The sequence below is a fragment of the Coregonus clupeaformis genome, chromosome 18 (assembly GCF_020615455.1).
Source record: "Coregonus clupeaformis isolate EN_2021a chromosome 18, ASM2061545v1, whole genome shotgun sequence".
Classification (NCBI taxonomy): domain Eukaryota; kingdom Metazoa; phylum Chordata; class Actinopteri; order Salmoniformes; family Salmonidae; genus Coregonus; species Coregonus clupeaformis.
In genome coordinates, this window is record NC_059209.1 from 23,060,271 (window position 1) to 23,079,018 (window position 18,748).

Consider the following 18,748-nt stretch of genomic DNA (forward strand, 5'->3'; position numbering starts at 1 on the left):
GGGTGGGTGGGATCATGAGGACACGGTCCAGGGAGGAGGGGGAGGAGGGCACAGCAGAGGAGGGGGGGACAGGCATACACACAGGAGGGGGAGAGAGTGGGAGGGGTTAAACCAGGAAGAAATGCAGCACGAACGGGTAACAAAGTAAACGGGGAGGCTAATGGAAATATAGTGGTTGGACAAAACAAGACTCTTAGTTACACGAAAACATGTTCTATTGAGGAAAACGTTTATTAAGTGCCCAAGACTTCGCCCAAGTGTCTATCCATTATGAAGTTTAGAATTCCCTACTGGAAGCTACAGGTAACTGCCAAAATAAAGGAAACACTTGAGTAAATGAAGGATACAAAGTATATTGAAAGCAGGTGCTTCCACACAGGTGTGGTTCCTGAGTTAATTAAGCAATTAACATCCCATCATGCTTAAGGTTATGTATAAAAATGCTGGGCAGGCCATGATTTTGGCTACCATGGCTATGCCCCCATCCACAGGGCACGAGTGGACACTGAATGGTTTGATTAAAACGATGTAAACCATATGCCATGGCTGTCTCATTCACCAGATCTCAACCCAATTGAACACTTATTAGAGATTCTGGAGAGGCGCCTGAGACAGTGTTTTCCACCACAATCAACAAAACGAGTTCCTTATGGAAGAATGGTGTCGCATCCCTCTAATAGAGTTCCAGACAATTGTAGAATCTATGCCAAGATGCATTGAAGCTGTTCTGGCTCGTGGTGGCCCAAAATCCTATTAAGACGCTTTATGTTGGTGTTTCCTTTATTTTGGCAGTTACATGTATATAGTTAGCTTGTTAGTTGTTTGCTACGACTCCTTGTGCATGTAAACTCATATAATTACACCTTAGCAACTGCTATAGAACACTCTGAAAGGGGAACTCCTCTGGCTACAGGTACCACTTCAACTTAATGAACTTGATCAAAACCATCCATGAAAACACACACTTCTCCATTAAGTTTCTTTTTTCCACAGTGGCGGGTAGGATGAGTCTATCTCCCAAACACTGAGTAGAGTTCTATCTATGTGGCCAATCACTATGGGAAATACTGATGAATGACGACACAAACTAATCGTACTACTTGGAAACTTGAGTAAAAGTGAAACAGTTCTAATCAAAAGTTTCTGGGAACTGGGAACCTAGGTAAAATATTGGAAATGAATTGTTAGTGTAGCTTCTCCCACAAGTGCTTTTAGAGTTCTCTCTCATTACAGAGAGGGACAGAAGTCAGAATGGGGGCAGGTAAACATCCTGAATAATTCATTTGTTTGAATACTCAGGTTGGGAGCAGATTGTGACATGGGGTTTGCAGAAATAACACACACAAATTCATCATCAGCAAAGTGGTAAGACAAAATAAACAATTATTTCAGGAATATTCCTCTGTGCAGTTTAGTGGAATATAACATAATGCTAAGAAATTATTTAAGATGTAGAACATTTGGAGCAGTTGTTACCTTGGTGATGTTTTTTAACAGGGTTACCAAAATAGTCAAACTTTCACTAGAGAAGTATTCTTCTGGTGTTCAGTCAGACAACAGTCAGATTGCAACACCAGTTAGTGCAAACTATCGTAATATACTGTACCATTTGATGTTTTCATTATTAGGAGTAAGTCTGTTTTCCAAACATAAAATGACATTCACATGCCCATGTTTTTCAAGTATAGCAACCCAGTGTGCCAGAGTCTGGTCTAATGGTAGTGTTAGACTCCAGACTAAACAATGGCACCAGAGGAAGGGGTTCTATCCCCAGGTCCACCACTTGCCACTTTCCTCTGTATATCACAATCATCTCTCCATCTAGTTCTGGTCTTTGTTAAAGGCCCAGTGCAATCAAAAACGTGATTTTCCTGTGTTTTATATACACTGCTCAAAAAAATAAAGGGAACACTTAAACAACACAATGTAACTCCAAGTCAATCACACTTCTGTGAAATCAAACTGTCCACTTAGGAAGCAACACTGATTGACAATAAATTTCACATGCTGTTGTGCAAATGGAATAGACAACAGGTGGAAATTATAGGCAATTAGCAAGACACCCCCAATAAAGGACTGGTTTTGCAGGTGGTGACCACAGACCACTTCTCAGTTCCTATGCTTCCTGGCTGATGTTTTGGTCACTTTTGAATGCTGGCGGTGCTTTCATTCTAGTGGTAGCATGAGACGGAGTCTACAACCCACACAAGTGGCTCAGGTAGTGCAGCTCATCCAGGATGGCACATCAATGCGAGCTGTGGCAAGAAGGTTTGCTGTGTCTGTCAGCGTAGTGTCCAGAGCATGGAGGCGCTACCAGGAGACAGGCCAGTACATCAGGAGACGTGGAGGAGGCCGTAGGAGGGCAACAACCCAACAGCAGGACTGCTACCTCTGCCTTTGTGCAAGGAGGAGCAGGAGGAGCACTGCCAGAGCCCTGCAAAATGACCTCCAGCAGGCCACAAATGTGCATGTGTTTGCTCAAATGGTCAGAAACAGACTCCATGAGGGTGGTATGAGGGCCCGACGTCCACAGGTGGGGGTTGTGCTTACAGCCCAACACCATGCAGGACGTTTGGCATTTGCCAGAGAACACCAAGATTGGCAAATTTGCCACTGGCGCCCTGTGCTCTTCACAGTTGAAAGCAGGTTCACACTGAGCACATGTGACAGACGTGACAGAGTCTGGAGACGCCGTGGAGAACGTTCTGCTGCCTGCAACATCCTCCAGCATGACCGGTTTGGCGGTGGGTCAGTCATGATGTGGGGTGGCATTTCTTTGGGGGGCCGCACAGCCCTCCATGTGCTCGCCAGAGGTAGCCTGACTGCCATTAGGTACTGAGATGAGATCCTCAGACCCCTTGTGAGACCATATGCTGGTGCGGTTGGCCCTGGGTTCCTCCTAATGCAAGACAATGCTAGACCTCATGTGGCTGGAGTGTGTCAGCAGTTCCTGCAAGAGGAAGGCATTGATGCTATGGGCTGGCCCGCCCGTTCCCCAGACCTGAATCCAATTGAGCACATCTGGGACATCATGTCTCGCTCCATCCACCACAGACTGTCCAGGAGTTGGCGGATGCTTTAGTCCAGGTCTGGGAGGAGATCCCTCAGGAGACCATCCGCCACCTCATCAGGAGCATGCCCAGGCGTTGTAGGGAGGTCATACAGGCACGTAGAGGCCACACACACTACTGAGCCTCATTTTGACTTGTTTTAAGGACATTACATCAAAGTTGGATCAGCCTGTAGTGTGGTTTTCCACTTTAATTTTGAGGGTGACTCCAAATCCAGATCTCCATGGGTTGATAAATTTGATTTCCATTGATAATTTTTGTGTGATTTTGTTGTCAGCACATTCAACTATGTAAAGAAAAAAGTATTTAATAAGATTATTTCATTCATTCAGATCTAGGATGTGTTATTTTAGTGTTCCCTTTATTTTTTTGAGCAGTGTATATTTCCACACTATGAGGTTGGAATAATAATTCTGGTTGTGAAAATAGCAAAAATATTTCTGTACAGACTATAAGTTGAACATTGTAAGAATGCTAAGATAATTGAGAGAGAGAATAAGAACAAGTGGGCTACACAGGGCTCGACTGTACACTAGACTAGAGGGAATTAATCAGCTGTGCTTTCTTTAGCGTCTCTGCCCTGGTACATTTATATTTTCCCCACATCGCCCTCCTCTGCCCATCAATCCCACTATTACACTCTGACGAAGGCCCGGTGGGCATTTCACACAGCAAATATATTGGAGGGAAGGGGTGCGTGGAGCTTCTCTGAACGGAGCTTTGCCCACTTGTTGTGGACGGATGGACAAAACAGGCAGACGGACACATACACACGGTCCTGTCCTGCTGTCCTATGGAGGAGATGGACACTAACAGTATGCTTTTATCACCATTATTCCTATTCTGCTTAATCTGACTAGCTCTTCCAGTTGCTGATTGTACAAAGTAACATAAACAAAATCAATAATTCAGAGCTGGAAAGCCAGAAGGGAACCTGTACAGTAGAGGCACAGCATGACGTCCGTATTGTACTGGAAAGGTTACTAAACAAAGGCCCATTCCAATGTCATGCTTCATGCAATCTGAACCACTCTTGTAAGCTCACGTTATTTTTCTCAAAAGTGGGCAACAAAGTTTTTAGTTAAGGAGAGAATCTTGTATGCGGTGTATCCGTGACTTAAAATACCTTTGTTCAGAATGTCAGTGTTGCGTGTAGTCCAAAAAATGTACACTGCATTTGACTATGAACTGTATGCTCTTTGACAATGAGCCAAGGATCCTTGACAAAAACTGCTGCTCAGAGTCACAAAGAGCCCCACGAATGATGAAATGCATGGCTAATGTCTATCTAAAAGTTGATGAACAAGACTAGAGATGTTCAAAAGTATTCATATTTGGTTGTGTTATGAATTGGCAAGACCATTTCCTCCATCCTGCAAAAGCTTAAGATAAGATGACACTGATGGCTATTAAACAAATTATGTACTTTATTTAGACAATGGTTATAAAAGGACAGATTTCTTTTGAAAGTGTACAAAAAGGCTGGCGCCTAATTTTACAAAATGAACAATTCCCTTCCCTTGCCATCTAAATACATAAAGGGTCCTGTCCTACTTACAGAAGGTAACTTTTTTAACTCCCACCTAACAAAAAAGCAATTTTCTTCCACATATCCAGCATGGTTCATGAAATATTAAACCCAGCTCCTATACAAAAGGGCCAAAAAACTACACAATATTTGGGGCATAAATATGTTCGCTCTAACTTTGCTGCAAAATAACTTTTTTTATTATTATTATTTGGAGAGTGGGTGGTAGCTAAATAAAAAGGTTCAGCACAACCAGGGGACTGGAGTAGGAGCACTGAACAATTTACTATATGGCAAACATTTGGACAGCTGTGTGAGATTGGGTTAAATGTAAGTAGACTCATTCATATGACATCATCCTACACAGTGGGAGGTCTACCAGGCAGTGACAGACAGTCTATAAACAACAGTGTTGTTGCTCTCCATGCACAGTGTAGGCAGAGGTTGAAGAGCAGGTGAAGTCTTGCCATGTCTTATTAGATGGGGTGTCAGAATAGTTTCCAATGGAACCTTTCCCCTCTGTTTCCTCATTGCCTACACGTGTCGTGGAAGGCCTCCAGGGTGCGAAAGTCTCTCCAGGTCGGGGGAAGGCCCTCCTGCAGGAACTTCCCACAACGCTGACATGGGGTCTGGAACAGCTTGATGTAGCTTCTTAGCCAGGTCTGCCAAGGAGAAAATAAAATGGAAATTCAGGCAGGAAGACGGTGATATACAGTGAGGGAAAAAAGTATTTGATCCCCTGCTTATTTTGTACGTTTGCCCACTGACAAAGACATGATCAGTCTATAATTTTAATGGTAGGTTTATTTGAACAGTGTGAGAGAGAATAACAACAAACAAATGTCAAAAATGTTATAAATTGATTTGCATTTTAATGAGGGAAATAAGTATTTGACTCCTCTGCAAAACATGACTTAGTACTTGGTGGTAAAACCCTTGTTGGCAATTACATTTTACATTTACATTTTAGTCATTTAGCAGACGCTCTTATCCAGAGCGACTTACAGTTAGTGAATACATTTTTGTTTTTGTTTTTATTTTTTTATTTATTTTCATACTGGCCCCCCGTGGAAATCGAACCCACAACCCTGGCGTTGCAAACGCCATGCTCTACCAACTGAGCTACATCCCTGCCGGCCATTCCCTCCCCTACCCTGGACGACGCTGGGCCAATTGTGCGCCGCCCATGAGTCTCCCGGTCGCGGCCGGCTGCGACAGAGCCTGGATTCGAACCAGGATCTCTAGTGGCACAGCTAGCACTGCGATGCAGTGCCTTAGACCACTGCGCCACTCAGGAGGCAATCACATAGGTCAGACGTTTCTTGTAGTTGGCCACCAGGTTTGCACACATCTCAGGAGGGATTTTGTTCCACTCCTCTTTGCAGATCTTCTCCAAGTCATTAAGGTTTCGAGGCTGATATTTGGCAACTAGAACCTTCAGCTCCCGCCACATATTTTCTATGGGATTAAGGTCTGGAGACTGGCTAGGCCACTCCAGGACCTTAATGTGCCTCTTCTTGAGCCACTCCTTTGTTGCCTTGGCCGTGTGTTTTGGGACATTGTCATGCTGGAATACCCATCCACGACCCATTTTCAATGCCCTGGCTGAGGGAAGGAGGTTCTCACTCAAGATTTGACAGTACATGGCCCCGTCCATCGTCTCTTTGATGCGGTGAAGTTGTCCTGTCCCCTTAGCAGAAAAACACCCCCAAAGCATAATGTTTCCACCTCCATGTTTGACGGTGAGGATGGTGTTCTTGGGGACATAGGCAGCATTCCTCCTCCTCCAAACACGGCGAGTTGATGCCAAAGAGCTCAATTTTGGTCTCATCTGACCACAACACTTTCACCCAGTTCTCCTCTGAATCATTCAGATGTTCATTGGCAAACTTCAGACAGGCCTGTATATATGCTTTCTTGAGCAGGGGGACCTTGCGGGCGCTGCAGGAATTCAGTCCTTCACGGCGTAGTGTGTTGCCAATTGTTTTCTTGGTGACTATGGTCCCAGCTGCCTTGAGATCATTGACAAGATCCTCCCGTGTAGTTCTGGGCTGATTCCTCACCGTTCTCATGATCATTGCAACTCCATGAGGTGAGATCTTGCATGGAGCCCCAGGCCGAGGGAGATTGACAGTTATTTTGTGTTTCTTCCATTTGCGAATAATCGCACCAACTGTTGTCACCTTCTCACCAAGCTGCTTGGCGATGGTCTTGTAGCCCATTCCAGCCTTGTGTAGGTCTACAATCTTGTCCCTGACATCCTTGGAGAGCTCTTTGGTCTTGGCCATGGTGGAGAGTTTGGAATCTGATTGATTGCTTCTATGGACAGGTGTCTTTTATACAGGTAACAAACTGAGATTAGGAGCACTCCCTTTAAGAGTGTGCTCCTAATCTCAGCTTGTTACCTGTATAAAAGACACCTGGGAGACAGAAATCTTTCTGATTGAGAGGGGGTCAAATACTTATTTCCCTCATTAAAATGCAAATAAATTTATAACATTTTCTGACATGCGTTTTTCTGGATTTTTTGGTTGTTATTCTGTCTCTCACTGTTCAAATAAACCTACCATTAAAATTATAGACTGATCATTTCTTTGTCAGTGGGCAAACGTACAAAATCAGCAGGGGATCAAATACTTTTTTCCCTCACTGTATCTGTCAGGAGGATTCACCAATAGACTGATTCTAGTAAAACATAACATTTTGAATCAAAACTCAATGTCGGGCCATTTTGATGAGCAGATGAGCTGACACGGTGAGAGAGACAGAGAGAAAGAGAGAGAACGGGAGAGAGAGAGAGAGAGAAAGAGATAGAGGGGGACAGAGACAGAGAGCACCAATGAGGGGATTGTGGTCAATCCACCCAGGGGGGTGAGTGGAGTCTCTCCTCATCTTCAGGCCCCCCTCTCTCTCCCAGCCCATCAGTCGGCCCCAGCCAGCCACACTGCCAGACCTCCCTCACACAGTCACACACCTGTCGAAACCTATTCACTGGCATCATCCATCTGTAGGATTAAAACCCTGCTCCTCAATTCATCACCGGCCAGCGTAATGATCACCACCCTCATTGGGCGGCGTGAGAAAATATCCATTACAGCAATCTCATGTTAGCGCTGCAACGAGAAGACTACAGTTATAGGTAAGTAGAGAGTAATGCATTTGCAAAGCCTATGGAATAGCAACTGCAAAACAGGTGCAAAAAAGGCATTTTTATTTAATTGCTTTAGTGGCTACTTAAGACGGGACTTGGGCCAACTGTTCCTTTAAACAGGATTGATTGCAGACATAGTGCTAATGTCTTTCTAGACAGAGTCAAGCTGTCAATGAGGACAGGCTGGTAATGGAGGCACCTGGGTGTTGGCCTTGAAGCTGAGCCACTGTCTGATTGAACCCAGCCACCACACCCTGGCGGGGCCAGATCAGAATAGGCTCCCATTGATCTCCAACACCGGATTGGCAAATTCATCTCCCTCACCTCAGCACTAAGAGCACAGGTCTGCAGAGTGGACAGTCGGGCTATTTAAAAACATCAAGTAGGGCGGGCACAATTACCGTATAAGCGGCGGTTATGGATGAAGACCGTCATGAAAATAAAATAACAGTCATAACCGTAATTTTTGTGTGTGGAACAAACAGATGACTGAAGACAGGATAGCCAGGCATTAGTGCGGTTGAGTCTGTTTCTACGGTAACATGGAGTCTTTACAACGTGATGAAACGCTGTTTCTCCTTGCTGAAACAAGCAAGGTGTTGTAGCAAACAAGTCTTCAGTTGCCTAGGCAATGCCCTCCTCCCTGCAGCAGCAGCACACGCAGTCAGTAGCGGAGAAGAAAATGTGTAGAATTTTTATTTATTTTCTATTCAGTTAAACGATGACCGCGGTCATTTGGCTGACCAATTACTGTCATCCAAAATTCCATAACTGTCTTCCAAAATTCCATGACCGTCACAGCCAACATCAAGACAATAATACAGTCTCTTCTATGCTTCCTGAGGTACTTCCTCTATAGGACTGTACGTGTGGAGACTGGTTACAAGCTTCAGCGGGACAGGGGAGCGTTGCCTGACTCACAACCATCATTATCCAGTAATAGCCTGACAGTTTTTAACCCCCTCCTCAAAAATGAGTTTCAGAGCCTTAAATCAAAAGAGGCACTGTAACAGTACTGTAGGTGTGATAAGATGCCTAGAGACAGCAATGCAAGTACAACCCATCGGCTATGTCTATATGGTGAAGATATGGGACAGTAGATGATCAAGTAGAGGAGCTCAGTCACAGGGTGTGAGTGGGTTATATAGAGGGTTTCCTTTGTGAATGTGCTCACCATGAAGGACCGTACCACCACATCGGGCATCTGGGGGAGTTGGTAGTGCAGCAGAGCAGTGGTAGCGTGATCCGTAACCTTAGAGAAAAAACAGGGCTTGTAAAAACACATCGTCCCTGAATATTTGTAAATAATATAATAATAATAATATAATATGCCATGTAGCAGACGCTTTTATCCAAAGCGACATACAGTCATGCGTGCATACACTTTTGTGTATGGGTGGTCCCGGGGATCGAACCCACTACCTTGGCGTTATAAGCGCCGTGCTCTACCAGCTGAGCTACTGAGGACCACAAACATTCCAATTCCCTCTGCTAAGGCTGAAACAATAAAATCACATTAAGTCTGCCAGCTTTTTCAATTCAATAGGATTTTATGAGCAAGTGAGTACTACATAACATAATCAATAAAAGTGGTCAAGTAAAACAACATGTTTTCAAGGCCTGAGCAATCATTACTCAACTTTCAACATAACTAATAGTGGTCTGCTAGTCTAGTGCAGGGTTGTCATTGGAGCAATCCTAATCATATACTGTACCAATCTCTCCCTCCTACACATATTCACTTGGCAGTGACTAGGCTTCTTATTATTCTTAATATTTTGATCAAAATCTAATATTCATCCCACATGCAATTATATGCAGGCCATTTATTACGTAACTTTGATGAACCAAGTTCTTCCGACAATTGTTTTGCTGTGTCCAGTCAATATGTCCATTGCTATTGCATTTTGACCATCTGGGGAAGCATGAGGAGTATGGCTATTACCAGCACATGGCAGGCAGCACAGTACATGCGCAGGGAAAACATATCAAAACAGGGGGAAAAAACTAACATCTTCTTCTCCCCAAAGAAGATGTAAGGATATGACTGGACAGGTAACAAAGAGAGGCTTTGGTCCCAAGTCAGCCAGTGCAGTGAAAGATGAGAGGGGAAGCTGACAGGTGCCCTCCTCTTCCCTCCCTCCCCATCAGACTGGGTCTGTTTGACTTAGCATTAGGATGAGATGAGATCAAGAAATAAACATACTGTAGTTTACCAATAAAATGGTCTGACGGTGAAGTGGACATACTCTGTATTCATATCCTGAAAGAATGAAATGACCTCATTACAAGACATTTTTAATAGAAAGTCAGCAAAAATAGAAAAGTTCTTGCTACCGTGGAAAGGAAAATACCTGTCTATTTGTGGAAAACTTACCCTGAATAACTCATATCCCAGTTTACCTAATTGATTACGTCCTTGCCAACACCTAGTGACTTGATTTAAATTAAATTAAACGGGCCTATTTTTATCATTAATATGAATTCAGAGGGCAAAAATTATTAAACATTAAAGCATTAGATCTCTCACTAAAGGCTTCAGTCCTTCAAAAGTTATACTTACATCTGAACTGGTTCTCTAGCAGATTAGTAACAATGTCTCACCACATGTTCAAGAACAGCCTTTTCCCCTTTATTCAGATTACAACCTCTCACTTTTGGTTATTTGAAAATGAAATAATCTCCAAAATATCGCTATTTTTAAAACAAGCCATAGAAAGTTGGTTGCAATTTCAGTTTAATCCACCAGAAAAGACAGAACAAATATTACAACAAATATTATGGCTAAACTCAAATATACTAACTGATACAAAACAATTTTTTTTTTTAAGAGGGTAAAATCTTTGTAAATTATATCATAAATAGGACTGGTGGAGTTGTCACACATGCAGCTAACAAATATATATGGAAATGTCTGTTCTACTTAAAATTACAAATAACTAATTGCAGCATTACCGCAAAAATGTAAGAGGCAAGTGGAAGGGGGAGAAAGTATGCTGCCTATGCTACCCTCCAGTCCCTCGACTTCTTGGCGCTGACGGAAACATGGATTACCACTGAAAACACTGCTACTCCTACTGCTCTCTCCTCGTCTGACCATGTGTTCTCGCATACCCCGAGAGCATCTGGTCAGCGGGGTGGTGGCACAGGAATCCTCATCTCTCCCAAGTTGACATTCTCTCTTTTTCCCCTGACCCATCTGTCTATCTCCTCATTTGAATTCCATGCTGTCACAGTCACTAGCCCATTCAAGCTTAACATCCTCATCATTTATCGCCCTCCATGTTCCCTTGGAGAGTTCATCAATGAGCTTGACGCCTTGATAAGTTCCTTTCCTGAGGATGGCTCACCCCTCACAAGTATGGGTGACTTTAACCTCCCTACGTCTACCTTTGACTCATTTCTCTCTGCCGCCTTCTTTCCACTCCTCTCCTCTTTTGACCTCACCCTCTCACCGTCCCCCCCTACTCACAAGGCTTGACCTCATCTTTACTAGATGCTGTTCTTCTACTAATCTCACTGCAACTCCCCTCCATGGCTCCGACCACTACTTTGTATCCTTTTATCTCTCGCTCTCCTCCAACACTACTCACTCTGCCTCTACTCAGATGGTAATGCGCTGTTCGCTCTCTCTCTCCCGCTACTCTCTCCTCTTCCATCCTATCATCTCTTCCCTCTGCTCAATCCTTCTCCCTCCAATCTCCTGATTCTGCCTCCTCAACCCTCCTCTCCTCCCTTTCTGCATCCTTTGACTCTCTATGTCCCCTATCCTCCCGGCCGGCTCGGTCCTCCCCTCCTGCTCCGTGGCTTGACGATGACGTCCCTTCTGTCTTCAAGAGAGCGAGAGTTGCACCCCTTCTCAAAAAACCTACACTCGATCCCTCCGATGTCAACAACTACAGACCAGTATCCCTTCTTTCTTTTCTCTCCAAAACTCTTGAGCGTGCCGTCTTTAGCCAACTCTCTTGCTATCTCTCTCAGAATGACCTTCTTGATCCAAACCAGTCAGGTTTCAAGACTGGTCATTCAACTGAGACTGCTCTTCTCTGTGTCACGGAGGCTCTCCGCACTGCTAAAGCTAACTCTCTCTCCTCTGCTCTTGTCCTTCTAGACCTGTCTGCTGCCTTTGATACTGTGAACAATCAGATCCTCCTCTCCACCCTCTCCGAGTTGGGCATCTCCGGCGCGGCTCACTCTTGGATTGCGTCCTACCTGACAGGTTGCTCCTACCAAGTGGCGTGGCGAGAATCTGTCTCCGCACCACGTGCTCTCACCACTGGTGTCCCCCAGGGCTCAGTTCTAGGCACTCTCCTATTCTCGCTATACACCAAGTCACTTGGCTCTGTCATATCCTCACATGGCCTCTCCTATCATTGCTACGCAGACGACACACAACTAATCTTCTCCTTTCCCCCTTCTGATAACCAGGTGGCGAATCGCATCTCTGCATGTCTGGCAAACATATCAGTGTGGATGACGGATCACCACCTCAAGCTGAACCTCGGCAAGACGGAGCTGCTCTTCCTCCCGGGGAAGGACTGCCCGTTCCATCATCTCTCGCCATCACGGTTGACAACTCCGTTGTGTCCTCCTCCCAGAGTGCAAAGAGCCTTGGCGTGACCCTGGACAACACCCTGTCGTTCTCCGCTAACATCAAGGCGGTGACCCGATCCTGTAGGTTCATGCTCTACAACATTCGGAGAGTACGACCCTGCCTTACACAGGAAACGGCACAGGTCCTAATCCAGGCACTTGTCATCTCCCGTCTGAATTACTGCAACTCGCTGTTGGCTGGGCTCCCTGCCTGTGCCATTAAACCCCTACAACTCATCCAGAATGCCGCAGGCCCGTCTGGTGTTCAACCTTCCCAAGTTCTCTCACGTCACCCCGCTCCTCCGCACACTCCACTGGCTTCCAGTTGAAGCTCGCATCTGCTACAAGACCATGGTGCTTGCCTACGGAGCTGTGAGGGGAACGGCACCTCCGTACCTTCAGGCTCTGATCAGTCCCTACACCCAAACGAGGGCATTGCGTTCATCCACCTCTGGCCTGCTGGCCCCCCTACCTCTGCAGAAGCACAGTTCCCGCTCAGCCCAGTCAAAACTGTTCGCTGCTCTGGCACCCCAGTGGTGGAACAAGCTCCCTCACGACGCCAGGACAGCGGAGTCACTCACCACCTTCCGGAGACACTTGAAACCCCACCTCTTTAAGGAATACCTGGGATAGGATAAAGTAATCCTTCTACCCCCCCCCTTACCCCACCCCCCAAATAAATAAAAAATAAATACATATTGTAAAGTGGTTATCCCACTGGCTATAAGGTGAATGCACCAATTTGTAAGTCGCTCTGGATAAGAGCGTCTGCTAAATAACGTAAATGTAAATGTAAGTAAGGAACTTGTCTTTTGGCCCTTCATTAAAGACCAAAATTGGCTAAAGAAATTTTTGACAAATAAAAAAGTATTTAAGGACCCAAAAATTGACAGCTGTGCCAAAAAGATTGCAAAATAGTTGGGGTAAAATTTCCGATGCACCGATTACATGGCACATGGTTTATGAACTGATACACAAAACTACGCTGGATTCAAAACTTTGAGCTTTTCAATTTAAATTATTATACAAAATTCTTGCAACCAATAGAATGTTATATACACTGCTCAAAAAAATTAAGGGAACACTAAAATAACACATCCTAGATCTGAATGAATGAAATAATCTTATTAAATACTTTTTTCTTTACATAGTTGAATGTGCTGACAACAAAATCACACACAAATTATTAATGGAAATCAAATTTATCAATCCATGGAGGTCTGGATTTGGAGTCACCCTCAAAATTAAAGTGGAAAACCACACTACAGGCTGATCCAACTTTGATGTAATGTCCTTAAAACAAGTCAAAATGAGGCTCAGTAGTGTGTGTGGCCTCCACGTGCCTGTATGACCTCCCTACAACGCCTGGGCATGCTCCTGATGAGGTGGCGGATGGTCTCCTGAGGGATCTCCTCCCAGACCTGGACTAAAGCATCTGCCAACTCCTGGACAGTCTGTGGTGCAAAGTGGCGTTGGTGGACGGAGCGAGACAGATGTGCTCAATTGGATTCCGGTCTGGGGAACGGGCGGGCCAGTCCATAGCATCAATGCCTTCCTCTTGCAGGAACTGCTGACACACTCCAGCCACATGAGGTCTAGCATTGTCTTGCATTAGGAGGAACCCAGGGCCAACCGCACCAGCATATGGTCTCACAAGGGGTCTGAGGATCTCATCTCGGTACCTAATTGCAGTCAGGCTACCTCTGGCGAGCACATGGAGGGCTGTGCGGCCCCCCAAAGAAATGCCACCCCACACCATGACTGACCCACCGCCAAACCGGTCATGCTGGAGGATGTTGCAGGCAGCAGAACGTTCTCCACGGCGTCTCCAGACTCTGTCACATGTGCTCAGTGTGAACCTGCTTTCATCTGTGAAGAGCACAGGGCACCAGTGGCGAATTTGCCAATCTTGGTGTTCTCTGGCAAATGCCAAACGTCCTGCACGGTGTTGGGCTGTAAGCACAACCCCCACCTGTGGATGCCGGGCCCTCATACCACCCTCATGGAGTCTGTTTCTGACCGTTTGAGCAGACACATGCACATTTGTGGCCTGCTGGAGGTCATTTTGCAGGGCTCTGGCAGTGCTCCTCCTGCTCCTCCTTGCACAAAGGCGGAGGTAGCAGTCCTGCTGCTGGGTTGTTGCCCTCCTACGGCCTCCTCCACGTCTCCTGATGTACTGGCCTGTCTCCTGGTAGCGCCTCCATGCTCTGGACACTACGCTGACAGACACAACAAACCTTCTTGCCACAGCCCGCTTTGATGTGCCATCCTGGATGAGCTGCACTACCTGAGCCACTTGTGTGGGTTGTAGACTCCGTCTCATGCTACCACTAGAGTGAAAGCACCGCCAGCATTCAAAAGTGACCAAAACATCAGCCAGGAAGCATAGGAACTGAGAAGTGGTCTGTGGTCACCACCTGCAAAACCAGTCCTTTATTGGGGGTGTCTTGCTAATTGCCTATAATTTCCACCTGTTGTCTATTCCATTTGCACAACAGCATGTGAAATTTATTGTCAATCAGTGTTGCTTCCTAAGTGGACAGTATGATTTCACAGAAGTGTGATTGACTTGGAGTTACATTGTGTTGTATAAGTGTTCCCTTTATTTTTTTGAGCAGTGTATATGGGGGACACAACCATCCCAGCTTTGCAGATTTTGCTGCAAAGAGACTGAATCATTAGATAATTTGTTTTGGTACTGTCCATATGTAGCTTGTTTTTGGTCGCAGGTTCAGGAATGGCTGAAGAATTGCAACATTTACCTGGAGCTAACTTTGCAAATAGCACTGCTGTGTGATTTAAAAAGTAATAGTCAATCGATTAATAATGTAATAATACTCTTAGCAAAATGTTTTATCTTTAATTTGCAATACGTAGAATCTTTGAAAATAGAAAGGTTCAGAACTTTTGTGAAACATCACAGCACAGTTGAAAAATATATGGCAAATAGAAATCAAAACTGGATGGTGTTCACAGATAGATTGGAGGGGTTGAGTGGAGCTGAAGAATGGGACTAAAAACAAACAAAAGATAACTATTGTAAACTATACTGTGTCCGTAAAATGTATGTAGTATTTAAAAGCTGGAAGTAGAAGCCTAAGAGTTGTTGTCCATTAGTTTACTCCAATTAGGGGAGGGGTGGTAGGGTTTGGGGAAAATAATAAAATAAAATATATATTTTATATATATACAGTACCAGTAAAAAGTTTGGGCACACCTACTCATTCAAGGGTTTTTCTTTATTTTTACTATTTTCTACATTGTAGAATAATAGTGAAGACATCAAAACTATGAAATAACACATATGGAATCATGTAGTAACCAAAAAAGTGTTAAACAAATCAAAATATATTATATATTTGAGATTCTTCAAATAGCCTTTTTCAACCGTCTTGAAGGAGTTCCCACATATGCTGAGCACTTGTTGGCTGCTTTTCCTTCACTCTGCCGTCCGACTCATCCAAAACCATCTCAATTGGGTTGAGGTCAGGGGATTGTGGAGGCCAGGTCATCTGATGCAGCACTCCATCACTCTCCTTCTTGGTCAAATAGCCCTTACACAGCCTGGAGATGGGTTGGGTATGATAGTCCCACTAAGCCCAAACCAGATGGGATGGCGTATCGCTGCAGAATGCTGTGGTAGCCATGCTGGTTAAGTGTGCCTTGAATTCTAAATAAATCACAGACGGTGTCACCAACAAAGCACCCCCACACCATAACACCAACTCCTCCATGCTTTACGGTGGGAACTACACATGTGGAGATCATCCGTTCACCCACAACGTGTCTCACAAAGACACGGCGGTTGGAACCAACAATCTCCAATTTAGACTCCAGACCAAAGGACACATTTCCACCGGTCTAATGTCCATTGCTCGTGTTTCTTGGCCCAAGCAGGTATCTTCTTCTTATTGGTGTCCTTTCCAAGTAGTGGTTTCTTTGCAGCAATTCGACCATGAAGGCCTGATTCACACAGTCCCCTCTGAACAGTTGATGTTGAGATGTGTCTGTGACTTGAACTCTGTGAAATAATTTATTTGGGCTGCAATTTCTGAGGCAGGTAACTCTAATGAACTTATCCTCCGCAACAGAGGTAACTCTGGGTCTTCCTTTCCTGTGGCGGTCCTCATAAGAGCCAGTTTCATCATAGCGCTTGATGGTTTTTGCGACTGCATTTGATAAAACTTTCAAAGTTCTTGAAATGTTCCGTATTGACTGACGTTCATGTCTTAAAGTAATGATGGACTGTCGTTTCTCTTTGCTTATTTGAGCTGTTCTTGCCATAATATGGACTTGGTCTTTTACCAAATATGGCTATCTTCTGTATACCCCCCTACCTACTGATTGGCTCAAACGCATTAAGAAGGAATGAAATTCCACAATTTAACTTTTAACAAGGCACACCTGCTAATTGAAATGCATTCCAGGTGACTACCTCATGAAGCTGGTTGAGAGAATGCCAAGAGTGTGCAAAGCTGTCATCAAGGCAAAGGGTGGCTACTTTGAAGAATCTCAAATCTAAAAAATATATTTGGATTTGTTTAACCCCTTTTTGGTTACTACATGATTCCATATGTGTTATTTCATAGTTTGATGTCTTCACTATTATTATACAATGTAGAAAATAGTAAAAATAAAGAAAAACCCTGGAATGAGTAGGTGTGTCCAAACTTTTGACTGGTACTGTATATATTTACCCCAAAATATATGGGGGATTGGAAATTATGCAGACAATTACATTGACGGAAGCCACAATCTATCTGCAATATTAAAGCTGATCTACCCCCTAAAATATACATATATATGTTTTATAAACATACTGTGCTTTGATCAGCCAGGAGGTACAAGTGAGAATTCTCTATGAAAGACACATTTGTGTGTTCTCGTTCTATTAATGTTGGCTCCATCGCCGTCACTGGTGTGTGTGTGTGTGGCGTTTTGGCTGCCCATAGGCTGCCTGTTGAGATTTGATGAGGGAGGGGAGTGAGGACGACTCATAACCTCCATATGCTTGCCAGAACTGACTATGATGCAAAGTGGTTTTAGTTTCAAATGAAATTCAACAGGAAACAGAGTATATTTTGGTATGACAGGGCTTGACTAGTGTGAGAGAAGAACACAGCAACAGGTGGTCCAACGGGAGAGAGACCGACTGGACCACAATATGGAGACCTATGTGACTATTCATGAGTTCCTCAGGTTGGCGTCTGCCAAGTGGGCATTGCACCTCACTCTGTGGTGAACACATAAAGATGGGGTCTCACCTTTTGAAATACTTGATAGTTTGACTTCGACCAGATATCCAGCTGAGGAGAGAAAAGGAGAAATGATTGCCATTATTCATACATTTTCAAACCATTACACATTATTTTCTTCAGTTGTATGTGATGCAAGTCACACCAAGTGTTCCTTTGGTGCGTTCAGAACAATGGGATTGGATTAAACATGTTGTCGTCGTCATCATCAAGACTGACTACGCCATCAACTTTCTCTTGGTATTCGTGATACCATTCATTAGCATTGTATTCTGGTGTGTTGATCATTTGATCAGGTCTATATTTTTGGTTCAAATGATTCCTCTCTTCTTGCCACCCTACTGTCCTCTGGCTTGCATGGTCCTACAGTAAACGGGGAGAGGTGGGCATGAGATTGTGTGAAGGTCGTCCAAACACTTTCAAAGGCGTTAACAAATCAAAACGCTCCCCTGAATCTAATATCAAACAGGCCCGGTGTCAGCATTTATTCGAGAAATTGGATTCGATCCCTCTCTGTCCCTCTACCCACTCCCGACACACAGAGACCCTTTAAAGGGGGAAGAATACAGGATCGCAAATTACCCAAGAGATGCCTTAGATAGTCTTTGAAGCCCTCCTTTAATACTGCAGTTTTCCTTCTCCTTTTCCCTCTCTCTTTCTGTACGCTAGGAGGCTCAGCTTGCGGCTCCTGCTGCTTCTTACCATAGGATAATTAGAGGAGAAAATGGCAGAAATGGGGATGGAGCAGACGAGGCAAGACATCCTAAACCAAACCCTGGCTGCTGCTGTTGTGTCTAAGTCATCCTATGTGGCGCTTTGGGAATGTCTGGACTACAAAACATTTTCCAAGGAGCAGATTATCTCTATAAAGTAGCTGGTTAGTTGTAGCAGTATATGTAAGAGCTCAATTATAAACACACATGCATGAACACACACAGTTGAGTACATCAGACAACATTGTTCTGGCAGGAGGTTCAGAAGTCTCCCTTTCATTGGTTTAATTAACAGTGATAAAGGTTCTCTGTGGCTTTGATGGCCTCCTCATATTCATGTCAGTTCAAAGAGTCCCGGAGTGAGAGCCAAACACCATATTCAAAATGAATGATGGACTAATGTTGAATCTGACAGAGGGGAAATCATAGAGGAAAGC

The 18,748-nt window shown here is 44.4% G+C and overlaps 1 protein-coding gene across 2 annotated transcripts in view; it reads right to left on the minus strand.

Annotated features, from left to right (window-relative positions):
- Positions 1-4,474: 4,474 nt before the first annotated feature.
- The window catches only part of LOC121550200 (mediator of RNA polymerase II transcription subunit 27-like), a 148,462-nt gene continuing 134,188 nt past the window's right edge, over positions 4,475-18,748 (minus strand). For both annotated transcript variants that reach the window (XM_041862345.2, XM_041862344.2), the window contains exons 6-8: positions 17,608-17,649; positions 8,925-9,002; positions 4,475-5,261 (exon numbers count right to left, since the gene is read on the minus strand). In XM_041862345.2, coding sequence (XP_041718279.1) covers positions 5,127-5,261; positions 8,925-9,002; positions 17,608-17,649 — 255 coding nt within the window. In that variant the 3' untranslated portion in view covers positions 4,475-5,126. The remainder of the gene's footprint in view (positions 5,262-8,924; positions 9,003-17,607; positions 17,650-18,748) is intronic.